Source organism: Oncorhynchus mykiss, chromosome 9 (assembly GCF_057628025.1).
Source record: "Oncorhynchus mykiss isolate SJ-2025 chromosome 9, ASM5762802v1, whole genome shotgun sequence".
NCBI lineage: Eukaryota > Metazoa > Chordata > Actinopteri > Salmoniformes > Salmonidae > Oncorhynchus > Oncorhynchus mykiss.
In genome coordinates this window covers 740001-750000 of record NC_143030.1, presented here as the reverse complement: position 1 = coordinate 750000, position 10000 = coordinate 740001, and the positions used below count along the sequence as shown (strand labels likewise).

The 10000-nt window shown below is 40.1% G+C and overlaps 1 protein-coding gene across 1 annotated transcript in view; it reads left to right on the top strand.

The window, feature by feature from the left end:
* The window catches only part of LOC118948717 (atrial natriuretic peptide receptor 2), an 80881-nt gene that overhangs the window by 70560 nt on the left and 321 nt on the right, over positions 1-10000 (top strand). The window contains exons 19-26 of the mRNA XM_090185647.1: positions 299-418; positions 620-713; positions 982-1069; positions 1479-1618; positions 1742-1894; positions 2073-2171; positions 2784-2875; positions 9875-10000. The exon at positions 9875-10000 is cut by the window's right edge and continues 321 nt beyond it. Of these exons, the coding sequence (XP_090041773.1) occupies positions 299-418; positions 620-713; positions 982-1069; positions 1479-1618; positions 1742-1894; positions 2073-2171; positions 2784-2875; positions 9875-10000 (912 nt within the window). The remainder of the gene's footprint in view (positions 1-298; positions 419-619; positions 714-981; positions 1070-1478; positions 1619-1741; positions 1895-2072; positions 2172-2783; positions 2876-9874) is intronic.

Genomic DNA, 10000 nt, shown 5'->3' with positions numbered 1-10000 from the left:
TGTGTCCTGCAGAATACATGGAGGTACGGAGGGGAAGGGTGTGTGTGTGTCCTCCAGAGTACATGGAGGTAAGGAGAGGAAGGGTGTGTGTGTGTCCTGCAGAGTACATGGAGGTACGGAGGGGAAGGGTGTGTGTGTGTGTCCTGCAGAGTACATGGAGGTACGGAGGGGAAGGGTGTGTGTGTGTGTGTGTGTGTCCTGCAGAATACATGGAGGTACGGAGGTTTATTCCCCAAGTGTCTGATATAGATGACTGTGTGAGTTGTGTGTGTTGTGTGTCCCCTCCGTGTTGCCGTAGCTCATCAGAAGGTGCCGGTCTCATAACCCAGTCCACCGGCCCACCTTCGAGCAGATCAGGAAGTTCGTCTACCGGATCAACCCCAATAAAGTTAGCCCTGTGGACATGATGATGAACCTGGTACGACCTAGAGGCGACATTACAGCAACGTTTACACAACTGTAAAACGACCTTCACACAATGTTACAAAGACGTTCGCACAACCCAGTAGCAACCTTTTCAAAAGTTATCAGAAACTCCACACAATGTTACAACAAACTAACCCCAATCGCAACCATGAAACAACCCTTTCAGCCTGTGTGTGTGTGTGTGTGTGTGTAGATGGAGAAATACAGTAAGCACCTGGAGGTCCTGGTAGCAGAGAGGACCCAGGACCTGATGCATGAGAAACAGAAGACTGACCGACTGCTCTACAGTACGGACGCCATCTTGGATCTAATCTGTTATTATTCCCCATCGAAGGGAAGCCATTTTGGGGAAAGTTTTTCCTCTGTTGCTCATTGATAGTGTGGTAGTGCCAGTGAAACAAATGTGCCTCTATCTGTGTGTGTGTGTGTGTGTGTGTGTGTGTGTGTGTGTGTGTGTATATGTATGTGTGTGTGTGTGTGTGTGTGTGTGTGTGTGTGTGTGTGTGTGTGTGTGTGTGTGTGTGTGTGTGTGTGTGTGTGTGTGTGTGTGTGCAGGTATGCTCCCGAAGCAGGTAGCTGACGATCTGAGGCAGGGGAAACCATTGCAGGCCCAGAGTTATGTGAGCGCTACTGTCTTCTTCAGGTGAGAGAGGTAATGAAGGAAGGGAAGGGGGAGACAGAGAGGGAAAGGGGTGAGAGAGAGAGGGGACACCCTAACTCTAAGTCTAAGTCTAACCCTAAGTCTAACTATATCTCTAACCCTAACTCTAAGTCTAAGTCTAACCCTAAGTCTAACTATATCTCTAACCCTAACTCTAAGTCTAAGTCTAATCCTAACTCTAACTCTTAAGTCTATCTCTAATCCTAACTCTAACTCTAAGTCTAACCCCAACTCTAACTCTATCTCTAATCCTAACTCTAAATCTAACTCTTACCTTTACCTATGATTCTCTCTATACTGTATGTAGTAACATAGCAGGGTTCACCCACGAGTCCAGCACCAGTACTCAGTGTGTGTGTGTGTGTGTGTGTGTGTGTGTGTGTGTGTGTAGTGACATCGTAGGGTTCACCCACCTCTCCAGCACCAGTACTCCTTACCAAGTGGTCGACTTCCTCAATAAGCTCTACACGACTTTTGATGACATCATTGACAACTATGACGTGTACAAGGTGGAGACCATAGGCGATGCCTGTGAGTATATCACCGTGGTTACTGTAAAACTCCCAGTATATCTGTGTGATGTTAATGGGGGGATACCCAGGGAGGATGGGATTTAGCATGCAGATGACTGAATAACAATGTGTGTGTGTGTAGACATGGTGGTGTCTGGGATACCCAGGGAGAACGGGATTCAGCACGCAGCAGAGATCTCCAGCATGGCTCTGGACCTGGTCGGAGTGTGTCGGACCTTCAGGATACCACACAAACCCAACACACAACTACAGATACGGGCTGGGATACACTCAGGTAACACACACACTCACACACACAACTACAGATACGGGCTGGGATACACTCAGGTAACACACACACTCACACTCACACACACACACACACACACACACACACACACACACACACACTCTCAGGATTGCACGCATGCAGACACGCACACCCACCCTCTTGCCCCCCTCCCTCCCTGCAGGTCCAGTGGTAGCCGGTGTGGTCGGGACCAAGATGCCTCGCTACTGTCTGTTTGGAGACACGGTCAACACCTCCTCTAGGATGGAGTCCACCAGCGAGGGTAATCATGCTAAGGAAGTGTTCCCACAGGGAACATGGGATCTTTATGGCAGTGAGAGTTGATGCTAATGCTAAGGAAGTGTTTTTCCGTGGTGACTTTAGATGGTAATGCTAAGGAAGTGATTCCACAGTGACAATACAGTGAGAGTTGATGCTAACGCTAAGGAAGTACTTCCACAGGATCAATACGGTCTCAGAGATGGTTTATTTAAGCAATAAGGCAAAAGTGGGTGTGGTGTATGACCAATATACCACATCAAAGGGCTGTTCTGAAGCACGACGCAACGTGGAGTGCCTGGATACAGCCCTTAGTCGTGGTATATTGGCGATATACCACAAACCCCCGAGGTGCCTTATTGCTATTATAAACTGGTTACCAACGTAATTAGAGCAGTAAAAATGCATTTTGTCATACGGTCTGATATACCACGGCTGTTAGCCAATCAGCATTCAGGGCTCGAACCACCCAGTTTATAAAAGTAAATAGACGATCTCTATCACCGTGAGAGTGGAAGCTAATGCTAAGGAAGTAATTCCACTGGTACCATAGTATCTCTATGGCAGTGACTGTAGAAGCTAATGCTAAGGAAGTGGTTGGTCTCTCCCCATACAGCCCTCAAGATTCAGGTCAGCTCCAGTACATTCTACCTCCTAGAGGAGATAGGAGGATACCTGCTGCAATGTAGAGGGATGCTGCAAGTCAAGGTGTGTTCTATATACAGGATATATACAGGATACATACAGGATATATACAGGATATATACAGGATATATACAGGATATATACAGGATACATACAGGATATATACAGGATACATACAGGATATATACAGGATACATACAGGATATATACAGGATACATACAGGATATATACAGGATACATACAGGATATATACAGGATACATACAGGATACATACAGGATACATACAGGATATATACAGGATATATACAGGATATATACAGGATATACAGGATATATACAGGATATATACAGGATATATACAGGATATATACAGGATATATACAGGATATATACAGGATATATACAGGATATATACAGGATATATACAGGATATACAGGATATATACAGGATATACAGGATATACAGGATATATACAGGATACAAACAGGATACATACAGGATATATACAGGATATATACAGGATATATACAGGATATACAGGATACAAACAGGATATATACAGGATATATACAGGATATATACAGGATATATACAGGATATACAGGATACAAACAGGATATATACAGGATATACCGGATATATACAGGATATATACAGGATATATACAGGATATACAGGATATATACAGGATATATACAGGATATATACAGGATATATACAGGATATATACAGGATATACAGGATATATACAGGATATATACAGGATATATACAGGATATATACAGGATATATACAGGATATATACAGGATACATACAGGATATATACAGGATATATACAGGATATATACAGGATATATACAGGATATATACAGGATATACAGGATATATACAGGATATATACAGGATATATACAGGATATACAGGATATATACAGGATATATACAGGATATATACAGGATATATACAGGATATATACAGGATATACAGGATATATACAGGATATATACAGGATATATACAGGATACATACAGGATATATACAGGATATATACAGGATATACCGGATATATACAGGATATATACAGGATATATACAGGATACATACAGGATATATACAGGATATATACAGGATATATACAGGATATACCGGATATATACAGGATATATACAGGATATATACAGGATATATACAGGATATACAGGATATATACAGGATATATACAGGATATACAGGATATATACAGGATATATACAGGATACATACAGGATATATACAGGATATATACAGGATATATACAGGATATATACAGGATATATACAGGATATATACAGGATATATACAGGATATACAGGATACAAACAGGATATATACAGGATATACCGGATATATACAGGATATATACAGGATATACACAGGATATACAGGATATACAGGATATATACAGGATATACAGGATACAAACAGGATATATACAGGATATACAGGATATATACAGGATATATACAGGATATATACAGGATATATACAGGATATATACAGGATATATACAGGATACATACAGGATATATACAGGATATATACAGGATATATACAGGATATATACAGGATATATACAGGATATATACAGGATATACAGGATACAAACAGGATATATACAGGATATACCGGATATATACAGGATATATACAGGATATACACAGGATATACAGGATATACAGGATATATACAGGATATACAGGATACAAACAGGATATATACAGGATATACAGGATATATACAGGATATATACAGGATATATACAGGATATATACAGGATATATACAGGATATACAGGATATATACAGGATATACAGGATATATACAGGATACAAACAGGATACATACAGGATATATACAGGATATATACAGGATATACAGGATATATACAGGATATATACAGGATACATACAGGATATATACAGGATATATACAGGATATATACAGGATGCATACAGGATATACACAGGATATATACAGGATATATACAGGATATACAGGATATATTCAGGATACATACAGGATATATACAGGATATATACAGGATATATACAGGATACATACAGGATATATACAGGATACATACAGGATATACAGGATACATTCAGGATACATTCAGGATACATACAGGATACATACAGGATATATACAGGATATATACAGGATACATACAGGATATATACAGGATATATACAGGATATATACAGGATACATACAGGATACATACAGGATATATACAGGATATATACAGGATACATACAGGATATATACAGGATATACACAGGATATACAGGATATACAGGATATATACAGGATATATACAGGATATATACAGGATATATACAGGATATACAGGATATATACAGGATATATACAGGATATATACAGGATATACCGGATATATACAGGATAAATACAGGATATACACAGGATATACAGGATATACAGGATATATACAGGATATATACAGGATACATACAGGATACATACAGGATATATACAGGATATATACAGGATATACAGGATATATTCAGGATACATACAGAATACATACAGGATACATACAGGATACATACAGAATACATACAGGATACATACAGGATATATACAGGATGCATACAGAATTCATGCACTGCATTCGGAAAGTATTCAGACCACTTGACTTTTTCTACATTTTGTTACGTTACAGCCTTATTCTTAAAATGGATTACATTGTTTTTTCCCTGATCAATCTACACACAGTATCCCATAATGACATCACAATGCCCCTTAATGACATCACAATGCCCCATAATGACAAAGCAAAAATACGTTTTTAGAAATGTTTTGCAAATGTATAACAAATAAGAAAGACCTGAAATATTACTTTTACAAAAAAGGTAAACATTATGTGGGTTTTTATATCACATTTAGATAAGTATTCAGACCCTTTACTCAGTAAAGTAAATTTATAAATCCCTTCTTACATCAGCTGATGTCACAAAGTGCTGTACAGAAACCCAGCCTAAAAACCCCAAACAGCAAGCAATGCAGGTGTAGAAGCAGACAGCAAGGGCAGTTCATTGTTCCAGCGCCTTTCCGTTCACCTTCACACTCCTGGGCCAGACTACACTCAATCATATGACCCACTGAAGAGATGAGTCTTCAGTAAAGACTTAAAGGTTGAGACCGAGTCTGCGTCTCTCACATGGGTAGGCAGACCATTCTATAAACATGGTTCTCTATAGGAGAAGCCCTGCCTCCAGCTGTTTGCTTAGAAATACTAGGCACAATTAGGAGGCCTGCGTCTTGTGACCATAGCGTACGTGTAGGTATGTACGGCAGGATCAAATCAGAGAGGAGGAGTAGGAGCAAGCCCATGTAATGCTTTGTAGGTCAGCAGTAAAACCTTGAAATCAGCTCTTGCTTTGACAGGCAGCCAGTGTAGAGAGGCTAGCACAGGAGTAATATGATATTTTTTTGGGGTTCTAGTCAGGATTCTAGCAGCCGTATTTAGCACTAACTGAAGTTTATTTAGTGCTTTATCCGGATAGCCGGAAAGTAGAGCACTGCAGTAGTCTAACCTAGAAGTGACAAAAGCATGGATACATTTTTCTGCATCATTTTTGGACAGAAAGTTTCTGATTTTTGCAATGTTACGTAGATGGAAAAAAGCTGTCCTTGAAACAGTCTTGATATGTTCGTCAAAAGAGACATCAGGGTCCAGAGTAACGCCGAGGTCCATCACATTTTATTTGAGACGACTAATTGTCAGATCCAACAGAATATCTCTTTCTTGGGACCTAGAACAAGCATCGCTGTTTTGTCCGAGTTTAAAAGTAGAAAGTTTGCAGCCATCCACTTCCTTATGCCTGAAACACAGGCTTCCAGTGAGGGCAATTTTGGGGCTTCACCATGTTTCATTGAAATGTACAGCTGTGTGTCATCCGCATAGCAGTGAATGTTAACATTATGTTTTCGAATGACATCCCCAAGAGGTAAAATATTTAATGAAAACTATAGTGGTCCTAAAACAGAGCCTTGAGGAACACCAAAATTTACAGTTGATTTGTCAGAGGACAAACCATCCACAGAGACAAACTGATTTCTTTCCAACAGATAAGATCTAAACCAGGCCAGAACTTGTCCGTGTAGACCAATTTGGGTTTCCAATCTCTCCAAAAGAATGTGGTGATCGATTGTATCAAAAGCAGCACTAAGGTCTAGGAGCACAAGGACAGATGCAGAGCCCTGGTCTGACGCCATTAAAAGGTAATTTACCACCTTCACAAGTGCCGTCTCAGTGCTATGATGGGGTCTAAAACCAGACTGAAGCATTTCGTATACATTGTTTGTCTTCAGGAAGGCAGTGAGTTGCTGCGCAACAGCTTCTTCTTTTTTTAAATCTGAGAGGAGAGAGGAGGGGAGAGATTCGATATAGGCCGATCGTTTTTTATATTTTCTGGGTCAAGGTGGCTTGGCTTTTTGGCTTTTTCAAGAGAGGCTTTATTACTGCCACTTTTAGTGAGTTTGGTACACATCCGGTGGATAGAGAGCCGTTTATTATGTTCAACATAGGAGGGCCAAGCACAGGAAGCAGCTCTTTCAGTAGTTTAGTTGGAATAGGGTCCAGTATGCAGCTTGAAGGTTTATAGTGTTAAAAAACTTGAGTGTGTCCCTTGATCCTAGGTCCTGGCAGACTTGTGCAGACTCAGGACAACTGAGCTGAGCAATCAAGTTGTAGAAACATCTCAAGAATGGTCAATGGAGACAGGATGCACGGGAGCTCAATTTCGAGTCTCATAGCAAAGGGTCTGAATACTTATGTAAATATGGTATTTCTGCTTTAAATGTTTTATACATTTGCAATAAAATAAGAAAAAAATGTTTTCACTATGTCATTATGGGGTATTGTGATGTCATTATGGGGTATTGTGATGTCATTATGGGGTATTGTGATGTCATTATGGGGTATTGTGATGTCATTATGGGGTATTGTGATGTCATTATGGGGTATTGTGATGTCATTATGGGGTATTGTGATGTCATTATGGGGTATTGTGATGTCATTATGGGGTATTGTGAATGTCATTATGGGGTATTGTGATGTCATTATGGGGTATTGTGATGTCATCATGGGGTATTGTGATGTCATTATGGGGTATTGTGATGCCATTATGGGGTATTGTGATGTCATTATGGGGTATTGTGATGTCATTATGGGGTATTGTGAATGTCATTATGGGGTATTGTGAATGTCATTATGGGGTATTGTGAATGTCATTATGGGGTATTGTGAATGTCATTATGGGGTATTGTGAATGTCATTATGGGGTATTGTGATGTCATTATGGGGTATTGTGATGTCATTATGGGGTATTGTGATGTCATTATGGGGTATTGTGATGTCATTATGGGGTATTGTGATGTCATTATGGGGTATTGTGAATGTCATTATGGGGTATTGTGATGTCATTATGGGGTATTGTGATGTCATCATGGGGTATTGTGATGTCATTATGGGGTATTGTGATGCCATTATGGGGTATTGTGATGTCATTATGGGGTATTGTGAATGTCATTATGGGGTATTGTGAATGTCATTATGGGGTATTGTGATGTCATTATGGGGTATTGTGAATGTCATTATGGGGTATTGTGATGTCATTATGGGGTATTGTGATGTCATTATGGGGTATTGTGATGTCATTATGGGGTATTGTGATGTCATTATGGGGTATTGTGATGTCATTATGGGGTATTGTGAATGTCATTATGGGGTATTGTGATGTCATTATGGGGTATTGTGATGTCATTATGGGGTATTGTGAATGTCATTATGGGGTATTGTGATGTCATTATGGGGTATTGTGATGTCATTATGGGGTATTGTGATGTTATAATGGGGTATTGTGATGTCATTATGGGGTATTGTGATGTTATTATGGGGTATTGTGATGTTATTATGGGGTATTGTGATGTTATTATGGGGTATTGTGATGTCATTATGGGGTATTGTGAATGTCATTATGGGGTATTGTGATGTTATTATGGGGTATTGTGATGTCATTATGGGGTATTGTGATGTCATTATGGGGTATTGTGATGTCATTATGGGGTATTGTGATGTCATTATGGGGTATTGTGATGTCATTATGGGGTATTGTGATGTCGTTATGGGGTGTTGTGATGTCGTTATGGGGTATTGTGATGTCATTATGGGGTATTGTGTGTAGATTGATGAGGAAATTGTTTAATTAATAGATTTCAGAATAAGGTTGTAAAGTAACAAAATGTGGAAAAAGTGAAGACCACTTCCTGAAGACATTTAGCAGATCATTTTATCCAACCTTGATCTTTAACCGCTGACCTCTCTCAACCTTGACCTTTAACCACTGACCTCTCTCAACCTTGACCTTTAACCACTGACCTCTCTCAACATTTAACCACTGACCTATCTCAACCTTGATCTTTAACCACTGACCTCTCTCAACCTTTAACCACTGAACTCTCTCAACCTTGACCTTTAACCACTGACCTCTCTCAACCTTGATCTTTAACCACTGACCTCTCTCAACATTTAACCACTGACCTCTCTCAACCTTGACCTTTAACCACTGACCTCTCTCAACCTTTAACCACTGAACTCTCTCAACCTTGACCTTTAACCACTGACCTCTCTCAACCTTGACTTTTAACCACTGACCTCTCTCAACCTTGACCTTTAACCACTGACCTCTCTCAATCTTGACCTTTAACCACTGACCTCTCTCAACCTTTAACCACTGAACTCTCTCAACCTTGACCTTTAACCACTGACCTCTCTCAACCTTGACTTTTAACCACTGACCTCTCTCAACCTTGACCTTTAACCACTGACCTCTCTCAAGCTTGACCTTTAACCACTGACCTCTCTCAACATTTAACCACTGACCTCTCTCAACCTTGACCTTTAACCACTGACCTCTCTCAACCTTGACCTTTAACCACTGACCTCTCTCAACCTTGACGTCTAACCGCTGACCCCTAACCTATCTCTTCAGGGTAAAGGGGACATGGTAACCCATTGGTTGGAAGGGAAGCTGCCTCTCCAGCCCAGTAAGGACCCTGGTGTGAAGGACCCCATTAAGGACCCCAGCACTAAGGTGGCCAGCAGGAAGCCTACATCC